Here is a 23,232-nt window from a genome sequence, read left to right as displayed (position 1 = left end):
TAAAAAAGGATACTGGTTAGATACTTGGGTGTAAGAAGAAGTAATGCTTTATGATGAGCATGGTATTGGCTGTTTAGCATAAAGGAGAAAAATGACTCTAAATATGTTTTTCTGTTTCCCTAGGCGTCGGGAGAGACATGCTAAGACAATAGATATAGCCCAAGAAGAGGTTTTAACCTGCCTGGGTATTCACCTTTATGAGAGATTGCACCGAATCTGGCAGAAATTGCGAGCTGAGGAACAGACGTGGCAGATGCTCTTCTATCTCGGCATTGATGCTTTACGTAAAAGCTTTGAAGTAGGTGTGGACAGCTAGTATGCATAGCTAATTTATACATTTCAATGAAAAGCTCTGCTGCTACAGTGTACATACTTATTGTGAAATTAACTTTGAAGAACAGCACTTAATTCACAAATTGTGTGTGTTTCTATGCTGGCATCAGTCCCATTTTAATGCAACGAGTTTTTTTTTATGAGAATTAGCTTAAAGTCCGTTGGTAGTAAGTATGTACCCTATTTACATTTGCTAAATAGGGGTACATACAAATGTAACAAATAAATAAAACTTATGACTGGGTTTGGTACCAGTTATTTTATTATTGCCCTCCGGATTAATTTCCTGATGGCTTGTTTACAGTTTGACTTTTCAGTATCTTGTACTAGGTTTGCTAAGGGACTGTTACTGCCTTCCCACAGTCTTTAGGATACTGTATGGCCATTGTTTCCCACCAGTTCACTTCAAAGAGGGGTGAAAAGTTATTCAGAAATCTTAGATGCCAGACAAAAATTTTCAGGAGCCTGGACAAATACCTATTTTATTCCTTCCAACTTTATTTATTTTTATTTTGCTGCTTTGTAATTGTGTAACTTATTTTGTCTGTATCATAATTCTTTTCCATCCTTTTTTATTTGTTCTTTTGCTTTCTGTTTTTTCATGATCTGTTGATTTTTGGGGTTTGTTTATTTTTAGTTTGGTTTGGCTTCTTGTATTTCTCCGAGAACAAGCAGGATTGCAAGTCCCCACAAGTGAGTGATGCCATCTGGTGGAGTGCAGCAATTCAGTCTTGGAATAGTTTGTTTAGTTAGTTTACCTGCCAACTGGTGTTCCACAGGACTCTGCCTTGTATATCCAGAAATTTTTCACCCCTGGCTTCACATTTTCATCCCCTGGCTTCACATTTTCATCTAGTAGTTAATTTCTTTTGCCCACTGAATATGTTTTCGCTTTTATTTGTCTGTATTGCATTCTCCATGTGACTTGTATATTAGGGCTTGTTGTTCACCCCATTTTTAGAGTTTTTATATAACCCTTTACCTTTGTGAAGTTGCTAATTCAGAGCTGTAGTAGTCATCTAGGTCCTGGAAAAAACGGTATCTTATCTGCTACTGGTGTAGTGAGAAAGATGTAGTGCACAGTTCTTCCCTTTCTTATGTAACAGCATGGCTGAAGGAAAGAAGTTTTAATCGAGAGAGTGGGGTAGGCTGGAGTCGCATAATAGAAGCCTTCCTCTGTGTTATATTTTATCTTTTTTATTTATAACATATGAAACATCTCACAAGTAAACACTTGCTTAAAGAAAGAAAAAAGAAAAAAATATAAAGAAAAACCTAAGTTTATACGTAACTTCATACTCTCTTCCTTAGACCTCAGTTAAAGAAAGGGAGTGAAATAAAGATAAGGAGATCAATATTAGGAAACAAACATAGGAAAGGCTTAACCCATTTAACCCTTCATATACTTCATAGCTTTAACCAGTTGTTTCCCTCAATCCACCAGAAAGTTTCTTCATATCCCAAAAAAATTCTAAATTGTTCAGGTGTAAAGAAAACATATATAATACCTAAATACCGAACTAAACATTTACGTTGATATGCCAGTAAAAAAAATGCATCAAAAGTAACTTTCTCCTATCTTGTGTAATCCGCACTACGTCTGGATTTATTCAAATTTTATGACCATAAAAGGGTACTTGAGAATCTCATCACTGCATTAAGATCTTGCTCAAGAATGAATGAAACAATTGATGTCCCTTGATCAGAAACCTTAATCAATTAATTTTCCAGCAGTGCAGATAAATCTTGAATTCCAGTCCTAATATCTTGTGTCTGAACTGGATCACTAGGCACTGCCCCGACTTGAAAAGAAATATAAAGATAATAGATCTTATTAAAAGGAGGAATTACCAAGGAAGAAAACTTCAAAATCTCAGTAAGATACTTCTTGAGTAAATCTATAGGGGTTATATTCATAGCCCTGGGAAAGTTCTTTACATGAAGATTCAAGCATCTATTATAATTCTCAATTTTCTTTATTTTTCAATGAATCAGAATCTTATCTTTCACCAAAACATCTACAGTACTTCAAATTATTAACCTCAGATTGTGTCTGTGAATACTGTAGAACAAATTCCTGCTTAGCTATCCATTTTACTTACATGAAGGGAGGTATCCTGGGCAGATTTAGTTACCGCCTGATTCAAATCCTAAATTGCCTTCTGAATGGATTCCAAAGTAGCCACCACGGGAGCTCCAGACTCCTGGTTTGTACTCTCTGCCCACCATCCGCTTCAGCTGGACTTCCTGACACACTCCTGAGAATTGCAGGATGTGATGGTGGATTCAGCTCCGGGGGTGATAACGAAGTTTCCAGCCCCAAAAGAGCCAACGCTCCTCTATTGATTCTCTGAACAGGGTTGCTACCCCGTTTTCCTGTGGGCGCCTCGTTGCATACTGGATCGGGGATGAGGTTCTGACCAGTGGCAGTTGGCTTTTTACCAACCTCATTTCTCTTGGTATGGGGCATCGAGAAAAAAAACCCCTACTAATTTCTAAAGCGCTACTAGACGTACGCAGCGCTGTATACTTGAACATGAAGAGACAGTCCCTGTTCGACAGAGCTTACATTCTAATTAGGACAGACAAACAGGACAAACAACAGATAAGGGAATATTAAAGTGAGGATGATAAAATAAGGGTTCTGAACAATTGAATAAGGCTTAGGAGTTAAAAGCAGCATCAAAAAGGTGGGCTTTTAGCTTAGATTTCAAGATGGCCAGAGATGGAACTTGATACAAAGGAAAGTGCCAGAAAACACCAGATCCCGGTAAGCACTCAAGACTCAAGCCACCATCTTGCCACACCCCCTCTTCTCTTTTATCTTGTTTTACCTTTTTTAGTGAGAATCATAATAGTGGGAGTACCTGACCAAAAAGAGCTTCCAGAATATTTTAAATATCAATATAAATGGGAGTGTAAAACAGAAATCTCAATATATTTTTTTCTGCTGGCTAATGAATAAAAAAAGTAACTAACAATTCTGCTCTAAATTAAACTCTTAATTTTGAAATTCTGCGTAGAAGCAAGCATCTTGCCTCTCACTTTTATTTTCTTCTTTTTCTATCACTAGATGGCTGTAGAAAAAGTGCAGGGTATCAGCAGACTGGAACAACTGTGTGAGCAGTTCTTAGAAGAAGAGAGAGTTCAAGAGCTGAAACAAGAGAAAAAGCGCCAGAAACGGAAGAACAGACGGAAAAACAAGTGTGCGTGTGAAATTCCTGCTCCACTACAGGCTACAGAAGAAACAGTTACCGATCTGGAAAAGGTAAACATGGTGTATTTGTGATCTTATAATTTTTTATCCTCCAGGTGTTTGATGAAAAGGAAACACATTCAGTCTTATCTTGCCTGTGTTCTTTCATTTGTATATTTGTTCTCTTTTAAGGAGCAATCGGACTATCTAGAAAGCAGCTGCAAAGCCTGTGGCAGCGCAGACAACATTAATGGTGGCTGTGTAGAAGTTATCGTTACCAATGAAAGCACTTCCTGTACGTGTCCAAGCAGTGGTAGTCTGTTGGGGTCACCAAAAATTAAAAAAGGTATGCAGGTTCCCCCTCTTTTTTTATAACACTAATAAATGCATAACTGGGATACTATTTGTGGGTATTAGTGAGATGTTTTATAGAAAACCAAACTGAACTTAAGATTTCCACAAAAATTTGTAATTTTTGTTTATAGTGTCGAGAAACTGTAATTGGCATAGGGATTTAATGCTTTCATTCATGTCTTACGTGAAAGATTGTTGTGACTTATCATATTCTCCTTGATACAGATTAGATCTTTTTTGTTAATAACCTGACATTTTTTTATTACCCAAACCAAAATAGCAACTGGTGCATATCAAAATGTTTAATAAGAAAAATAAACGCCTTCAGCTTTTGAAAATAGTTGGATTATCCTATATAATAATTCTCACCACCAATGTTCTAAAGTAGCTGCCTGTGTCCGTGGCTTCTGGAGTTGCTGAGCTAGGGTCCGTAGCCAGGCTGACGTCACTCACAGCTGAGTCCCACGCAGGGGGAGGAGTAGGGAAACACCCTAATCGTCCCCTTGCCTGGGAATCAGCTGTGAATGCGCCGCTCAAACACCCCCTCGGCACATCAACCCCCTCGCCATCCGCAGCTGCCACTGGTAACGCTGTCCAGCCGCTGCTGCTTCTCCTGTTGAGCAGCAGCAGCCACTACAAAAAGAAAAAAAGCCATAAATGTTTTTAAACATCAAGCGCGGCACCGCAGACAGCCATCAGGCATTGGCTGTCGGCTCTGCAGCCGCTCCTCCTCTCGCCTCCATGTCACTGCCCCTGGAGTAAGGCCCCCGGAGGAGCGCAGCGACGTGAGAGGCGAGAGGAGGAGCGGCTGCAGAGCCGACAGCCAATGCCTGATGTGCACTCACAGTGAGCAGGAGTCTGCTGCAAGGCAGGCAGGTAGGTCTCCATGGTTGCGGGCTGGGGGGGGGGGCCCTTCCTCTGCTCTACTTCTTTTTTTTTTTTTTTTTTTTTTTCTGGGCATCATGGCAGCCCCATCGGAGTCTGTCAAGCGCTGCTCCCGGTGTGGGAACCAGAGAGCAGCGTCAGGGGCGTGCGATTCCTGCCCCCACGTTTCGCCGGGTCATGGAGGGTCTGCAGCGGGGCGGGAGCGCTCGGAGCGGCATGGTCCGGCAGCCCCTTCTGTGGCCTTGGGACGCCTGACTTTGCGGCTGCCGGCGGATAACTTTGGCGCTGTGGCACCTTTAAAAGGGTGGACGGCAGCAGACTCCGTGCCCGGAGCGAAGAGCCGTCGATCAGCTGGGGCCGAGACGCATGGTGTAGGCTCCGGAGCAGTGGGAGACGCGGCGCTGTCGGAGCGCATGGTGGCCCGTGCGGGTTCGCCGCGTGGCGGGCTATCGGGCGCCATTTTGGCTGAAGGGGTTTCTCTCTCAGGGCCTGCTTTGGGCGCGAGTCAGCTGCAGGCTCCTCTGTCTGCAGAAGTTACTCATGTAGACAGGGAAGTGGAGCAAACAGTAGCTCCTTTTTCCCCTGAATTTGTATTGTTACTTCACAGAGCTTTTTTGCTCAGGAGATCCAGAGGGGGCCCGGGAGGTGAAAGTTCTTTAGGGGCCTCTCTAGAGGATGTTTCCGTGCTTCCTTCCTCGTTGCCTAAAAGGCTACGCGTAGATTCACAGGAGGTGGACTCTTTGTCTGTGGCCACAGAAGTAGATGACGGTTGTCAGAGGTTTCTTTTTTGACCCGGTCTGATTTTCAGGAGGAGGGCGAGACTCCGTCTTAGGGGGCTGATGATCCGACGGCGGCACGTTTGTTCCGCCAAGAGGAATTGGCGAACCTTATTGTTGGGGCTGCTTGTTCTCACTGATGGGTGACGTCTGACGGCAGCCCCAGGTCCGGAAATCTTCCTAGCAACAAAGCTTGCTAGAGCCCGAGTGCGCGCACCGCTTCCTACCCGTCGCAAACGTGCCGGCGTAGTCTCTTTTTTTTCCGCGGTCAGAGCGGCTGTTTTTCGGTTGCTCTGCACCCCACAGAAGAGAGCCCTCGTCAACACTTCAGCGTTTTGCCGATTTTTCGGTTTTTCCTTCAGGTCTCTTAGTTTATCCCTGTAAGTTTCCTTTCGTTTTCGTGTGCAGCCCTTTTGGCCGCCCGTACGGGGTTTCCCCCCCTTTTTTTTTTGTGCTCTTCTTTTTGGCACCATCGCGAGTTTTGATTTCGCTGCCGCTATTTTTCTTTCGATGACATCGAGGATCACCAGCAGCTTCAAGAAGTGCACTCGGTGCAGCCAGGCGATCTCAGTCACTGACCCACATGCTTCGTGTATTCAGGGCCTTGGGGCTGGTCATCGCCCCGACGCCTGTACATTGTATCTTAGCCTTAAAATGTGGACACAGGCATCGAGATTAGCTCAGTGGGAACGCCTGTTCCGAGCTTCGCCCGGTCCTTCGGCAGCGGTACTGAGATCATCGGCGGCAGTGTCAATGTCGGCACCGGAGAGTGCATCAACGTCAGGAGCGCAGGTAATGGCTGTCCAGAGACCATCCCACGCTGGCAGCAGTGAGCCATCGAGTGGGTCTCCACCTGCTTCGGGGGCTCCGGTGGTGCAGGCCCACTGGGACTGACCTCTTTCGAACTTGACCCCGAGGAGATGTTTGGATTCCACGTCCTCGTCGGTACCGGGGTGTACTGGTGACGTGCTTCGAGCGAAGGCGAAGAAGCGTCGTCATCGGTTGCCTTCCCATCACAGTACCGAGAGCTCCGGGGCACGGAAGGATTCGGCACCCGTGAAGCGTCGACACTCACCCTCCATACAGGAGGTGTCGATGCGCCCCTCTCCGGACAGCCCGGTACCGTCTCCTCGCCCCAGATAGATTCTGACTCCGTCTTCACCGATTCCACAGCCTTGCTCGACAGACATGCATGGACCCGGGGCCAACCCTAGACAACGATTGCTGACACTCTGCTGGACTCAAAAACGTCCCATGCCTACCTTCCCGAGGCGAGAGCAGAAAATCTTCTGTCCCTCGTTTCCAGGGTCAGAGCGTCTCAGCAGATCACAGCTCGGCAGATGTTGAGACTTCTAGGCCATATGGCCTCCACAGTTCATGTGACTCCCGTGGCCCGTCTTCACATGAGATCAGCTCAATGGACCCTAGCTTCCCAGTGGTATCAAGCTGCGGGGGATCTAGAGGACGCAATCCAGCTGTCCACAGTTTTTCACAATTCCCTGTATTGGTGGACAGTTCGATCCAATTTGACCTTGGGATGCCCCTTCCAAATTCCTCAGCCACAAAAAGTGCTGACAACGGATGCGTCCCTTCTGGAGTGGGGAGCCCATGTCGATGGGCTTCACACTCAAGGAAGTTAGTCTCTCCAGGAAACAGTTCTTCAGATCAACCTCCTGGAGTTGCAAGCGATCTGGAACGCGCTAAGGGCTTTCAGAGATCGGCTGTCCAATCAAATTATTCAAATTCAGACAGACAATCAGGTTGCCATGTATTACATCAGTAAGCAGGGGGGCACCGGATCTCGCCCCCTGTGTCAGGAAGCCGTCCAGATGTGGCTTTGGGCTCGCCGGTACAGCATGTTTCTCCAAGCCACGTATCTGGCAGGCGTATACAACAGTCTGGCCGACAGGTTGAGCAGGATAATGCAACCTCACGAGTGGACACTCAACTCGAGAGTGGTACGCCAGATCTTCCAAGCGTAGGGCACCCCCTTGGTGGATCGCTTTGCCACTCGGATCAATCGCAAGGTCCCTCAGTTCTGTTCCAGACTTCAGGCCCACGGCAGACTAGCGTCAGATGCCTCTCTCCTTCACTGGGGGAAGGGCCTCCTGTATGCATATTCTCCCATACCTTTAGTGGGGAAGACTTTGCTGAAGCTCAAGCAGGATCGCGGCACCATGATTCTGATCGCTCCCTTCTGGCCGCGTCAGATTTGGTTCCCTCTTCTTCTGGAGTTGTCCTCCGAAGAATCGTGGAGATTGGAGTGTTTTCCAACCCTCGTTACTCAGAACGAGGGGACGCTTCTGCAACCCAACCTCCAATCCCTGGCTCTCACGGCCTGGATGTTGAGAATGTAGACTTCGCCTCCTTGGGTCTTTCTGAGGGTGTCTCCCGAGTCTTGCTTCCAGAAAAGATTCCACGAAGAGGTGTTACTCTTTTAAGTGGAGGAGGTTTGCCATCTGGTGTGACAGCAAGGCCCTAGATCCTCGCTCTTGTCCTACACAGACCCTGCTTGAATACCTTCTGCACTTGTCAGAGTCTGGTTCAAGACTAACTCAGTAAGAGTTCATCTTAGTGCAATCAGTGCTTATCATTATCGTGTGGAAGGTAAGCCTATCTCAGGACAGCCTTTAGTTGTTCGCTTCATGAGAGGTTTGCTTTTGTCGAAGCCCCCTGTCAAACCTCCACCAGTGCCATGGGATCTCATTGTCGTTCTCACCCAGCTGATGAAAGCTCCTTTTGAGCCACTGAATTCCTGCCATCTGAAGTACTTGACCTGGAAGGTCATTTTCTTGGTGGCTGTTACTTCAGCTCATAGAGTCAGTGAGCTTCAAGCCTTGGTGGCTTATGCTCCATATACCAAATTTCATCATAACAGAGTAGTCCTTCGCACTCACCCTAAGTTCTTGCTGAAGGTAGTGTCGGAGTTCCATCTGAACCAGTCAGTTGTCTTACCAACATTCTTTCCCCGTCCTCATACCCGCCCTGCTGAACGTTAGTTGCACACATTAGACTGCAAGAGAGCATTGGCCTTCTATGTGGAGCGGACAAGCCCCTTCAGACAGTCCGCCCAATTGTTTGTTTCTTTCAATCCCAACAGAAGGGGAGTGGCTGTCGGGAAACGCACCATTTCCATTTGGCTAGCAGATTGCATTTCCTTCACTTACGCCCAAGCTGGGCTGACTCTTGAGGGTCATGTCACGGCTCATAGTGTTAGAGCCATGGCAGCGTCAGTGGCCCACTTGAAGTCAGCCACTATCGAAGAGATTTGCAAGGCTGCGACATGGTCATCAGTCCACACATTCACATCTCATTACTGCCTTCAGCAGGATACCAGACAGTCGTTTTGGGCAGTTGGTGCTGCAGAATCTGTTTGGGGTTTAGAATCCAACTCCACCCCCCCTAGGCCCATTTTTATTCTGTTCCAGGCTGCACTCTCAGTTAGTTGTTTCTTCGTAGGTCAATTCTTATGTCCTTGCCGTTGCGAGACCCAATTGACCCTGTTTGTTGTTTTGAGTGAGACTGGGGGCTAGGGATACCCCATCAGTGAGAACAAGCAGCCTGCTTGTCTTCAGAGAAAGCGAGGTTACTTACCTGTAGCAGGTATTCTCCGAGGACAGCAGGCTGATTGTTCTCACAAACCCATCCACCTCCCCTTTGGAGTTATCTCTTCCCTTGACTTTGTGTCAGGTTCTCAGGTTCAGAGCCCGTGGGGCCGGGCTCTGGAGCAAACGTGAGCCCTTGGGCTGCTGACGAGGAGCGACAGCAGCAGGCAAAACCCACCAACCAACGCTGGGCAAGCACACCGACACCGGCAGGGACTGCAGGCACCGCCCAACGAGCTGGAACACTGGACTGGAATTCCCCGGACTGGAGGACACAGGACTGGAACCCCGGACCGGAATACTGGACTGGAATTCCCCGGACTGGAGGACACAGGACTGGAACACCGGACTGGAACCCCCCTGGACTGAAATCCCCCGGACTGGAGGACACAGGACTGGAACACTGGACTGGAGCACACCGGACTGGTCCACACAGCTTCACCTGCACTTAGCTACTAAGCCCCCCAGGAGTTGAGCTCCTGGGTTCGAGTAGCCGGCAAGACTTACTGGACGACACAGGGACCAGGACTAGAACAAGCTGTAACTGAAGTGCACCTAACTCCTAAAGTGACCAAAAGTGTTCCTAAGCCCAGCACCAAAAGAAAAGCTCCTAAGCCCTCCACTAACAGCAGTGCTCCTAATAGAAACTAACAGGGGTGCCCCTAGGCCCTACACTAATAGAAGTGCAGGGAAGCCACAAGGGAAAAGGAAGGGAAGACAAATGCCAGACCTAACACTGGTGCTTCCTAAGCACCAAGCTGCAGCAGCTAAACACGGGTTCTCACCCCGGTGCTTCCTAAGCACCAAGCTACAGCAGCTAAACACGGGTCACAAGGAAAAGCGGGGAAGACACAAGGAAACAGGCAGGAAAGCCAAATACCCAAACAACAAAAGGTGCTTCCTAAGCACTTACTAACAAGGGTGCTCCCAGCACCAAACTCCAGCACTGCACCAACAGCAGTGCTACTCACCGCAACAAAAGGGAAAAACAGGGAAGTCAAACACACAAGTCACTAGTGCACACTGCACTAAACTAACCTGGACCTAAAGCAAGTAGCCAGAAGCAAACGTTGCGAAGGCCCCGAAGGAAAGAACACCACTTCCTTATCAAGGCCCTCCCTGATGATGTCACACTCCCTAAACCCAGGCAACCGCACACTGACCCAGAGAGCACACTGAAACCCATAGAGGCCCAACCCACACCAATGCAACACCATGAAGCACTTGAAGCCAGTACACCCAAAGAGAGTTAGAGCAACTCAGACTACACCCACAGCTGCAGTGAAGTGAGACAATTAGCCCCATGCTGGCAGCAGCCGGCACAGAGAGAGAGAGAGCTAGCTCAAACAGGACAGAAAAACAGAACAGAGACCCCCAGGCAAAAGGTAAGTTTGAGAGGGGTTCTGACCACGATCATAACACTTTGCTTTGTAAATTGACTAAGCTGGTACATTCGCGACAGGCGGGAAGATGGCCGCACTCGGGCGTGCGAGGGCTCTAGCAAGCTTTGTTGCTAGGAAGATTTCCGGACCCGGGCTGCCGTCGGACGTCACCCATCAGTGAGAACAGTCAGCCTGCTGTCCTCGGAGAATATCTGCTACAGGTAAGTAACCTCGCTATATCTCAGCGACGGACAGCAGTACCTTCTCCACGGTAGCCCCTTCTAAGTGGCCATCCCGTACTTTTCACATTCATGATGCTATGAAGGTGCTCAATGCGGCGTAGTGGGAGACACCGGAGGCAGGTTTGTATGTGGCAAGAGCCATGACACGGTTATATCCGCTTCCAGAAGGGGGAGCGGGAGGATTTGCATTTGCCCACGGTGGATTCCTTGATCACAGCGGTGACAAAGCAGACTACTTTGCCGGTGGAAGGCGGGACTGCTCTTAAGGACCCTCAGGATAGGAAGTTAGAATCCGCCGTGAAGGCATCCTTTGAGGTGGCAGTGTTATGCATGCAGGCGTCAATTTGCGGGTCCTATGCAGCCAGGACATGCCTTTCTTGGGTGCAGAAGGCGTCCTCGGAGGAACTGGTGTCAAATTTGCCCTCGCTTGAGGCTGGGCTGGCTTATTTGGCGGATTTGTTGTATGATATTCTTCGGGTGTCAGCTAAGGAAGTAGCTCGCCGATGGTTGTGGCTTCATCCCTGGTTGGCGGATACAGCTTCTAAATCTTGTTTGGCTCGGTTGCCTTTTTGGGCAACTTAATAGCAAAATAGCAACTGGTGCATATCAAAATGTTTAATAAGAAAAATAAACGTTTTCAGCTTTTGAAAATAGTTGGATTATAAAGTAATATTGTTACTCTTTCTACAAACAGACATTCCTACCTAGCCCCAGGCTATAGTTTGACACTTGACAGTCATCTATTGCATATACTAAATATTTTGGCCTACCATTAGAGCTGTACCAAATATTTGTGTTTGATTCCATTCAGCCCCAAGTAGTGCCCTGAATACATATGTATTGCCATACTGGGACAGACTGAAGATCCATCAAACCAAGCATCCTGTTTCCAACAGTGGCCAATCAGGTCACAGGTAACTGGCAAGATCCCAAAAAGTAAGACATAAGCATCGCCACACTGGGACAGACCAAAGGTCCATCTAGCCCAGCACCCTGTCTACGACAGTGGCCAATCCAGGTCACAATCACCCGACAAGATCCACGGAGCAAAGCATTGTGTACTGCTTGTGCCAGGAATAGTGGATTTTTCCCTACATCCATTTAATAACATCCTATGGCCTTTTACTTCAGGATGCCGTCCAAACCTTTCTTAAACTCTGCTAAGCTAACCGCCTTAACCACATTCTCCGGCAACGAATTCCAGAATCGAATTGCACGCTGAGTAAAGAAAATTTTTCTCTTATTTGTTTTAAACTTTACTGCACTCCAGCTTCATCACATGCCCCCTTGTCCTAGTATTTTTGGAAAGCATAAACAGACGCTCCATATCTATCTTTTCCACTCCACTCATCATTTTATATCATATCACCCCTCAGCCGCCTTTTCTCCAAGCTGAAGAGCCCCAGCTGCTTTTGCCTTTCCTCATAGGAAAGTCGTCCCATCCCCTTAATCATCTTCGTCGCCCTTCTCTGCACCTTTTCTAATTCCACTATATGTTTTTTGAGGTGCGGCGACCAGAATTGAACACAGTACTCCTAGGTTCGGTCGCACCATGGACCGATACAGTGGCATTATAATATCCTCATTTTTGTTTTCCATCCCTTTCCTAATAATACCTAAGTACAATACATTCTATGCTGCTTATCCTAGAAATAAGCACTGGAATTTCCCTAAGTCCATTTTAATAATGGTCTATGGACTTTTCTTTTAGGAAGCCATCCCAACCTTTTTTAAACCCTGCTAAGTTAACTGCTTTTACTACGTTCTCTGGCAACTAATTCCAGAGTTTAATTATTTATTGAGTGAAGAAAACATTTCTCCGATTCGTTTTAAATTTACTACTTCGTAACTTCATTGCTTGCCCCCCAGTCCTAGTATTTTTGAAAAGAGTAAACAAGCAATTCACGTCTACCTGTTCCACTCCAATCATTATTTTATAGATCTCTCTCATATTTCCCCTCATCCGGTCAAGTATGACTAATCCTAGGCCTTACTGTGCTAAATCCTACTGAAATAAACACTTGATCTCTGATTTCACGTTGCTTCTTTTATTATTTATGTTAAAGCTCAATGTCCATTAGATGTATTCGTCCAAATAATTTTCATTATTCATATTCAGCCAAATAGTAAAATATGCTATTCGGTACAGCTGTACCTACCATATTAATTTCATAGCCAGTATAATTTGAGTTTGTGTCTCTGGAATCCTGCTTAGAATGATGACTGCGAGATCCAAAATGGCCGTCGCCTGAAACGGACATGCGTATGAGCTCTCTGTAGTAGCAAGAAAAATATGCCTAAACGGAGAGGTCAAGCCGTCGCTGCCGCTACTCCCCAGCAACAGACTATACCGGTTCGTCCTGAATCTATACTTCCATGTGGCTACAGGACTCCGGACTTACAATCGTTGGTGAGCAGCCTGCTGAATCCGCCCCGGAATAATGGAGACTCAGGGCGGAACCTTGGGCTGGAAGTTTCTCTGAGCCCCGACACAAGAGTCCCACCTCCACAGCCGCGAGGAAGCAGCTCTCCTATCACGGCGATTTCAAACCTGAATGAATCAGGGGAAAGAAATCGGGCATTACAATTAAATCAAGTAGGAGAGTTGAGGAGTATTCAAACTCCTCTGGAAAATGCGGAGGCGCCATTGTCAGCAGAAAGTCAGAGTTCGGTTCAAAAAGGGGAAATTTCCTCTCAACAGACTAAGGTACTGAACATTCAACCTGCTTTTTCCCTTAACAAACCTGAAGAAGTGACTTTAGATAGTTTGTGGACATTGATTGCTGATTTTGCTAAGGCACTTTGCCCTCAAGTTAAAAAAACTATCAGAGGAAATAATAGTAATAAAGGGGAATTTAAAAGAAAATGAAAGTGAAATAAAAACTTTGAACCAACAAATTTTGAAACAGGAAAAGGAGATACAGCAAATAACCCAAGTTCAAAGTAACATGATGAAAGACTTGGTGAACCTCCGTAGAAAGACTGAATACTTTGAGAATTTCTCTAGAGGAAATAATTTGCGATTTATTAACTTTCCCTTGCAAAAAGCACTCTCTCAACGAGAAATGTTAAAAATAAATTACCTAAAAGAGATTTTGCAGATTGGAGAGGAGAATATCCTTCCATTCTCACAGGTTTATTATCTCCCCATTAGAGGTTAAGAAAATCAACAACGTGATGACAATCAGGCACTAGATGTTTCAGCTTTGCTAGAAGCGTTGGATTTGGAACAATCAACAGCTTGTGGCAATAGTTACATTGACTCTGGATAAAATTTGGATTTTAAGACTATTTTTTCAAAATAAAGAGAAGATGTTTAAAGGTCCGAATATACCCGGATGTCTCTAGAGACGCACAAAAATGACGTCAGCAATTTCTTCAATTGAAAATACAAGCACTTCAGACAGGGGCAACTTTTTTTTCTTAAATACCCTTGCAAGTGTTTGATCAGATACCAATCACAGAAGTTTATTTTGTATGAACCCCCTCAACTGAGTTTTTTCATTTCTTCCAGACAAGTAGTGGAAGAAGTAACAACAAATATTTGACTCTTTATAATATATAGAAGTCCACTAATACGTTCACTTTTCCTAAATTGTGATAAATGATTTATCTTACTATCAGGCTCATTTTCAAAGCACTTAGCCTCCCAAAGTTCCATAGAAACCTATGGAACTTAGCCTCCCAAAGTGCTTTGAAAATATGCCTCTATGACTCTCCAAATATAGGCATTTTGGATCCCCATTGTGGACTTATGTAAAGCTAATATTTACTAATTTCTTTATAATATGTCCTTAAAAATTGTAGATGCAAATTGACTTTACTTTTCTGTACAAGATGATTTAAAGCAATAAAAATAAAATAAAAAAAAGAATGATGACTGCATATATTAGATTTTAAAAATCACATTTGCCATCTTGATTGTGATTATGTACTTTCCTTTGCCCTCACTAAGTGCAACGTGATGCACAGAGGGAAGAATAATCCAAATCATAGCTACACAATGCTAGGTTCCACATTGGAGGTCATTACCCAAGTAAAGGTGATGGTATTTTTTTTTTTTGTAACTTGTTGCCTTTGTGTAGTATGATAATGATTCCAAGTCTTACATCCCTTCCTTTTATTACAGGTTTATCTCCACACTGTAATGGTAGTGACTGTGGCTATTCGTCTAGCATGGAAGGTAGTGAAACGGGTTCTCGGGAGGGTTCGGATGTCGCTTGCACTGAAGGCATTTGCAATCACGATGAAACTGGTGAGTTGTGCAGGGCTGTATGATTGTGGTCATTGTAGCATTGTTCTCATATTCAGTTGGTATTCTTTTGTCTAGGCCTCATGCTTTCTTGCTTTTTAGGTGATGATTCCTGTGCCCACCACTGTGAAGACAAAGAAGATGATGATGGCGACAGCTGTGTAGAATGTTGGGCCAATTCTTCTGAAGAAAGTAACTCAAAGGGCAAAAATAAAAAGAAGAAAAAGAAAAACAAACCATTCAAGTGTGAGAGCGAGCATGTAAGTTCAAAACTGTTTTCTGTAAATATATTGCTTCTTGCTGCATCAACAACTTGAGATTTAGGTATCTGTTATTGAAAGCTCCCACAGTATTGAGCTGTTAACGCTGTAACTATTTAAGGGTCTTAGAAAGAACCCTGACTGACATTCACTCAACACATATTCCTGGAGCATGATGTAGCATTTTGAGCATCTCTCTCTTCTTGGAACTTTTTGATGCATCAGGCAGTCATAGCACCCTTTGTAACAGTTGATGTGTAAGAGGTCTTAAGGAGCTTGTGAGAGTGGGGTATTGAATGAAAAGAAACAAAGGGAGAAATAGACTTGAAGGACAGTCTGTCTTCAGATGTATTATAGCCATTTATCTTGTTAGGTATAATTGGGTGCTGATTTTTTTTTTTTAATTGTATTTTTTCTTCTCTATAAATCCTGCCATGAAGTTGCATGGGAGTAAAGATCTTCTCCAGTTAACCATTAGAATACTTGGTTACATCAGGTTAGCCCCTTCCTTCCCATCCATTTTTTGATGGAAAATGAGAGTGTCGTAGAAGCAGATATACTGTTCTCCTGGGGGAGAGAATTCTGTGCACGATATGTATTCTGCATGCTTTTGTCAAAATAACACAACATAATCGTCGTTCCTTCTTGTCCTAGACTTTTCGATTTTGGGTGTTGTCAGTCTACCAGCAGGTGGAGATATAGAGCACATCACAATTCTGAGTTCTCTTAAGACCTGTACCCATCTCTCCCAAGTCAGTATTTTCTGTCTTCAGCAGGTGGTTGAAGGTGTGCTGTACAGCTTCTGATCCACTGGTCTGTTGGCTCCCAGTTGAGCTTGGGGGTTTATACCTAGAGGTCTTTAGGTTACTGTTCCTGTCCCCTCTTTCCCTGCTCCTCCCCCCCGCCATCTCTCCTTCTCTGGTCTCCATCCTTTCCCCACTGTAGGTGGGGTGGGGGGAAGAGGCATTGCAGAGTGGACTTTTGCATATCTGCTTTCAAGGCTGTAAGAGAGACTTGCCTTGAATGAAGAGCTTGTTGGGGGGATGGCAGGAGGCCTGGGGTAAGTGCCCGCAGCGTCTTCTCAAAAAATATTTAAAAAAAACCCGGCTGATCCAATGGTTTGATTGTGGCTTTTTGTTTGGCTGCTTAGTAGCTGCCTCCCTATTCAGTGTGCTTTGTCCTCCTCCCTTCCCGCTGCACTTTGGGCCTATGAAGGCTCCCACAGAGGTGGCAACGTGTTGTTCATGGTGCTCAGCAGGAGGGAAGTGTGCTTGCTAGTCAAGGCAGAAGCAGATGAAGTCTGGGCCTGAAGCAGGGTACATGGCGTCTTTCCCGGGCTCCCAGCCGCCGTTTCTCAGCTCTCAGGTGGTTGCTCGCCCTCTGCCCTCTCCATGATCCCTCTTGGGAAACTCCGGGAATGGTGGCCATTTTGGATTCTGAGTGTGTGTGTCAGTAGAGCTCCCCGTGCGATCTCACGAGGCAGAGGCTCTTGTTGCTGTGGGTTGTCAGGCTGAGCCTTAGGGATCCTTCCCTCCCCCCCTCCCAAAATTTGTTTCATTGATGCATCGGGCTTTATTTTTTTAATTATTAAAGCATTGTCAGGCTGCTTCCTATTTCTACTGTCCCTGCTCCTGCTTCTCCCTCCTCCTAAGTGGTTTGGGTGGAGTCCCCATTTAGGAACACTGATTCTGTGCTGTCTCTGGATAAGTCAGATCAGGGCTCGCTCTTTATCTAGACCTTTGCAGGACCCTCTGGAAGAGGGTGAATTGCCTCCAGAGGAAGGTTCTGTGCCTGTTCCACTGGGAAGAACTGCCTTCTTTAATTACTAAAGCGCTTGAGGTCCTTAGTATCTCAGACCCTTCAGCGTCGGCTATGGCCCCAGCACCTTCTATTATTGTGGGACTCGAGGTTCCCTTCAAGGATTTTCCAGTGAATCTAGCCATTTGGGATCTAATCTCAATGGTGGCAGTCTCCGGATCCGGGCTTTAAGGTTGGCAGGGCTATGTCTTGCCCCCCTTGATGGGGGAGGAAAAGGAGACAGTCCGGTTGCCTAGGGTCGATTCTTTGGTGATGACTATCGCTAAGAAGGCTAAGCTTACAGTGGAAGGGACATTGTTTGTGCAGCGCTGCATACGCCTTGTAGCGCTATAGAAATGCTAAATAGTAGTAGTAGTAATAGGAAGGGACATTGCCCTAAAGGATTTGCAAGACTGTAAGCTGGAGGTGACCCTGAAACATTTGTGTGAGGTGGCTTCACTGGGGCTCCTTCATGGCCAGGGTGTGTGCATGTCTTGACATCAGAAGGCTACTTCATCTTCTGTTCTGGACCGGGAAGGTCCCGAGTTTGCCGATGGCCAATGCTTGGAGGCAGATCTGGCCTACCTGGCAGAAGCGATCTGTGATCTCCTTTGCACTCATGCACACTGTATGTCCCTCTGTCGTGGCTTGTTGGCAGCTGTGGTTGTGGCACTGGTCCAAGGACGCTGCATCCAAGGTCCACTTAGTAAAGCTGTCGTTTAAAGGTAAATGGTTATTTGAGGAGAACCTGACCAATTTGGTCAAGGAGTTGGGAGAGACTAAGCCCCAATTGTCTCCCGGAGGATAAGCCGAAGACTTCATCTCATTCCTCTTCGTCCTCTTGCTCCAATTTTTAGGGAGGCAAGGCACTATTGTCCAGGTCAGGCTTGGTATTTTCTGCATGGGCGATATCAGCCCAGACAGTCTTCCTTTTGTTCAAGCCTCCATGGGCCCTCCCCAACCCACGACAAAGGCAGGCAGTCTGAATGGCTCTCCCGCCACCACCCTTCTAGGCCTATCTGAGTACACCCTGGTGGTCTAGTGGCCTCTTTGGAGGCAGGAAAGAGCTGTTCTCTTTCCTGCTTGCTACTGCCGCTCTCTGATTGTGCCGCCGCTTTTTCAAAATGGCCACTGAGACTTCAAGCGGTAATCTCGTGAGTCTGCCACAGGAAGTCTAGGCAGCCATTTGGGAAAAAGCAATGGTACCTCCTTGGCTACATCGGTCCAGACCACCGACAGTGGGCAGGAAAAAAGAAGAGGTGTCTTTTCTGCCCCAAAAAGGTACTCCCATGCAGCTCCTACCTCACAGGTGAGTGCAGGGGCAGGCTGAAAAAAATGGCCTTTGGGTGCAGGCAAAGACCTGTTTAAAAAAAAATAAAGGTGGATGCTTTGTGTTTGTTGGTGGAAGGGAGGGGCTGTAAAGGTGGATGCTATATGTGGGTGCAGGGAGGGGGCTTGGAAAAATATAGATGGTATTTGTAAGGGGGGCTGTAATGGTTAAATTATGACAAGCTTGCAGAATTTGCAAATTGTACAGAATTTTGACTTTTTTGGTGCAGAATTCTAGCTGGAGTAGTATATGTAACTGAATAATAGAACTGCAGATCGTTGCAGAGATTCTCATTTTTACTTCGTTCTGCAAATTACTGGCTCAGCTTTGGAGAAAATATTTGGACAGTATTAGCTAGGAACAGTTACATTAGTTAGAAACTATAGTGGATAGTCTAATCTGTGCCACCCTAAAATTGCAAAATTAAAATTGCTTTTTAATTCCTGCAATCGGTCTTCAGTGAAGCTGTGGTTGTTATTTCAGAATCCAAAGCAAGGAAGCTGTACTTCAGAGCCAAGTAACCGAGAAATCTCGGGAAGTCATGTATACACAGAGCGTCCACGGGACAAGACCAAAGGTGGAAGTGCTGAGAGTTGCTGTAGTGCCTCAGAAACTGGTGGGCAGTCTTGGTGCAATCACAGGGGCAACACATCACCATGTGCAGCGCCTCCAGACACAACGCCTGCTGCTCCTGATGGGGGAAGAGGTGCAAAGAGCTTAATGGAACTCCTTGTGAGTGATTTAACTTTTTGGCTAGTAAACAAAACTTCCTTTAGTTAATGGGGCCAGTACAGTTGCAGTCTTCTTTTGAGAGTGACAAATTTAGAAATCTGATCTGGCTTTCTGCATGCACTGCCTCATCTTTTAGGTGCTGGTATGTCTGTTGAATATCTAATAAAATATGTATCCGCATACAAAGAATCTTAGATTTGGTGTATGTGAGAAGTGAAATTAAAACTCAGAGGAAAGGACATGATTATGTTGTGCTCATAGTACCCTCTGTTGGTAACTTTGTAGTATAACACTTTCCTTGTATGACTAGCAGCTGGTCACAGCAGTGATACAATATGGAGCTTGCAGTTCTATGTTCTACGTCTTTGTGCGGAAGAATGCAGGCCACAGGTATCACTGTTTCGATCCCAGACATTTTCAGGAGTGCTAAAAGTTTAAAGGAAAAGAGAGAAACTAAGACGAGGATGGTGTCACAATGAAAAGTGAAATTCTTCTCTGAGAAATGTGATTGAGAGCATATATGCTTGTATACATTCATCAAATCTCCTCTTGCCAAGCTGTACGTCCTCTTGCCTGTTGTCATATTTATAGCACTTCCGCTGTTCATTTACTAATTTGAAATTGATAGCATTGTGATAGTGTGGATGTGGCAGTAGGCATGGGCCCCACAAAGATACAGTTTAAACAACTGCAAACGTCTTCATTATGCTTTTTCATGCAGTTGAGTACACTACATAACATAACTTGTCTGTCCAGGCAGACAAGTTATTTAAAATACGTAATCCTTCAATGTAACCACCACAAAGGGTTGAGGTCTGACAAACACAATGGTCCATGTATGTAAAAGCCTGTCCTACTTTGCAGGCTGTAGTTCACAAGCTTTCTCAGCACTGCTGCCCAGGTTTGGAGTTTGCCCTCGACTGTGCCTGACGAGGAACAGAGGCTACCCTTAGCCACCGCTGGCTGGCATGGGAGTCTTCCCTCAACTCCCCACATGGCTTCTCTATTCTGTTCTCCCCCTGTGGATTTTAACTCTGGCTCAGCTGGGCTGTGCCTTCCTGGCTCACAGGCTATTTAGGCCTGCTTAACCCATGCCTTCTCTACTCCTAATGTGATCCTGTAAGGGGAGTTTTATTAAAGGAGACTGGCAACTTCCTATACACTTCCTCACAACATAATACTGCTTCCATGGTTCAGTCCTTTGATTGGGTAATTCTCAGGAACAATAAGATAGAATTGTGGGATGCTGACATCTCGCCAGTACGTCACAGGCTTGTGCCTTGCTCCTGCTGCAACTAATTGAGGGTGAAAGCTGTGTGTACCATAACCAGAATAGGGGATGGCAGTTGGGTACAGAATGTTCCTTTTATAAAATTGGAGGGGGAGGAGTATGGTGAGTTTTCTGTTGTTACCATCCAGGCTGTGTAAAATTAATTATTCAAATATTAACTTAGGGAAACAGATTGATAAGTTGCATTTCAGAGCTCAGATTGTAGACTTTGAGCTTTTTGTTTTGCCCTTTTAACAGGATGAATCTGAATGCACTTCGGATGAGGAAGCTTGTATCTCACAAGATGAAATACAGGCCTTTATGGCGAGTAACCAGTCGTTTTACAGCAACAGAGAACAGTACCGATTGCATCTGAAGGAGAAGTTTAATAAGTACTGCCGTTTAAATGATCACAGGCGGCCCCTTTGTAGTAACTGGCTGGCAACAGCTGGTGCAAATTAAATAAAATAAACAAAGTAGAGCTGTCTTTCATTGAAACACGCAGAATAATGACTGGGCCTTCTCTTTCATAGCCTCTTCATTGGTCACCTGTGGCAGAATTTTATCTACAAATCAATGTGATTTTTCTTTATTTTCTCCTCTGTGTTCTGTTCTGGAAGAGAGGTTGATGGTAGACTCCTTTTTTTTTTTTTTTTTTCTCCTCTGGGCTTTTTATTTTAGTTTCAGTAGTCCTGCAAGCCTGCCTTTGTACACTTTCATCTTTTTTTTTTTTCTTTTTTCTTTTTTTTTTTTTTTCATTTAATGTTCCTCTTACTGTGAGACTTACATTTAAAAAAGGAAACATTAGTGGCAAAAAAAAAAGTTAATGTACTTATAATTCTGTACAGAAATGGCAATGAACTAAATATAAGATTTTACAGAATAAGACATCCATTTGCAAAATGTTTTGGATGTAGTATGTTAAAACGCAATGTGCAAAAGTTAAATAAAGAATATTTATTAATATGCATAGTAAAGGTTTATCATCTTCTGCTTTTCCCGCTAACAAGATCTTGTCATCAGGCCTTCCCCTCTAGATGCTGAACGAAACGGCTTTTTTCAGTTTAGGACAAAGTTGTCTACACGACCGAAACTTATCACCTGGTTTCAGCCAAAAACTAAAGTTTGGTTCACATTCACACAACTAATGAGGCCCACTGTGGATTGTCAGAGCTTACAGTTGGTATACCTCTACTAAACTCACAGGAACAGTCCCAGGAACTGCAAGCACAGGCTGACACTTGGAAGAGTCATTTTAACAAAGACTTGTCAACAAGTCGGGCATATTTAGGTTCCCATATCCATGCAGATGTAGTTAAATACCCTCTGGAAGAACGTGTTTAAAAAAAAAAGTCATGATTACCATCTCATTGATGTTACTGAACGTGAGGACTATATGCTCTGAAAAATTACAATTGGGAGCAATACATTTCTCAAATTATTTTCTAATATATAAACATCATTTCATTTTAATGTAATTTTCTTCCTGACACTATAAGCTGACCAGTACATGTGCTTGAAAACAATCGCTGCAGGTTCCTTTCTTATAGAATCTAGCTTCTGCATGCCACAAGTTTGATTAAAATGCTGCATCTTAATCATACCCAGCAGAGCCTGGAAATTTTTTAGAATCTCTCAAATAGTATCTATGCCAGAAACAAAATTTATATATATATATAATAATGAAAGACCATATTTTACTTCCAAGCAAAATAGCCTCTGCACACATGGACCTCAGCTACTGAAAACTAAAACTAAAAGCCACAGTGCTTTTACAAGGGCCGACTGTGCCACATTTGGAATGACAGCTGATGTTGTATCTCCACAGAGAGGCTAATTTCTAAGGAGCTTATCCCAAATTTACAAATGTAAATTGCTGTTAAACTTTTCTATCAAAAGCATTTATTTGGAGCACTCTATTTACCGTATAAACTACTGTGCAAGATCATAACTGCATTACTTGCAATCATATTATACACACAAAAAAAAGAATGCAAACTGTAGGCCCCCCCCCCCCACCCTCCCACCAACTACTTTACAATCTGTGGTGTGAGTTCTACTCTCAAAATGGTTGCTGAAGTCTCATGAGATTGCCGCTGGAGGTCATGGTATCCATTTTGAAAGCAGAGTCAGCCTGGGCAGGAGTGTCTGGGAATCACTGCATACACTGTGTAAGATAGGCTCAAGGGGCGCATCTTAAGCTGTGCTTGGGGGGGAGGGGGTGGAAGAGGCATCTCCTGTTTGGAGGGTAAGGTGAGGTGAGAGAACAAACATGTCAAAGCACAAATTTTCGGTCTCCATCAAAAACAGTCGATTTCGGCCGAAAACTAAAACTGCAGAAAAAGAATTTGTGGCCAGTTTCAGCACCATAACCGAAACCCAGTCGGTCTGTACTTCCTTCACTACTACACGTTTTTAGGAGCACCACTAGTTAGCAAAGATCAGGTCAATGGTTATTAATTGATATGAGCTGTAACTATATAGTAGAAAATGGAAAAGGTTGTACAGAAAATACGTGGATACCACCCTGCAATGAGGAGATGATAAGCAGTTTACAGGCCGAGTAAAACTGTCAGGTGAATAAGAACGTGGTTGAAAGTAGAGCCAGGGCCAACCTTTTCTGCACACAGGGCAACTTTTCAGACTTACACTCCTCTCTCCCCAACTCCACCAACCTTTTAAAATCTGCTTGTTTTAATTGCAGAGGTTGGGGAGGATTAAATGAAACCAGATCTCGATCAATCTCTAGACAGAAGAAGGCAAGGCACAGTGTGACACTTCCACCTGCACATCACAACCCTTGTCCTTCAGTAAAACC

General features: G+C 44.9%; 1 protein-coding gene across 3 annotated transcripts in view; it reads left to right on the top strand.

The window, feature by feature from the left end:
- The window catches only part of GGNBP2 (gametogenetin binding protein 2), a 73,233-nt gene extending 52,008 nt beyond the window's left edge, over window positions 1-21,225 (top strand). For all 3 annotated transcript variants that reach the window (XM_030222647.1, XM_030222648.1, XM_030222646.1), the window contains 7 exons: window positions 124-298; window positions 3,407-3,601; window positions 3,722-3,875; window positions 14,903-15,028; window positions 15,128-15,285; window positions 18,896-19,144; window positions 20,673-21,225. In XM_030222647.1, the coding sequence (XP_030078507.1) occupies window positions 124-298; window positions 3,407-3,601; window positions 3,722-3,875; window positions 14,903-15,028; window positions 15,128-15,285; window positions 18,896-19,144; window positions 20,673-20,876 (1,261 nt within the window). In that variant the 3' untranslated portion in view covers window positions 20,877-21,225. The remainder of the gene's footprint in view (window positions 1-123; window positions 299-3,406; window positions 3,602-3,721; window positions 3,876-14,902; window positions 15,029-15,127; window positions 15,286-18,895; window positions 19,145-20,672) is intronic.
- Window positions 21,226-23,232: the final 2,007 nt, after the last annotated feature.

This window comes from Microcaecilia unicolor, chromosome 13, assembly GCF_901765095.1.
Source record: "Microcaecilia unicolor chromosome 13, aMicUni1.1, whole genome shotgun sequence".
Classification (NCBI taxonomy): domain Eukaryota; kingdom Metazoa; phylum Chordata; class Amphibia; order Gymnophiona; family Siphonopidae; genus Microcaecilia; species Microcaecilia unicolor.
The sequence above is the reverse complement of the archived record's forward strand: the minus strand, read 5'-3'. Positions and strand labels throughout refer to the sequence as shown.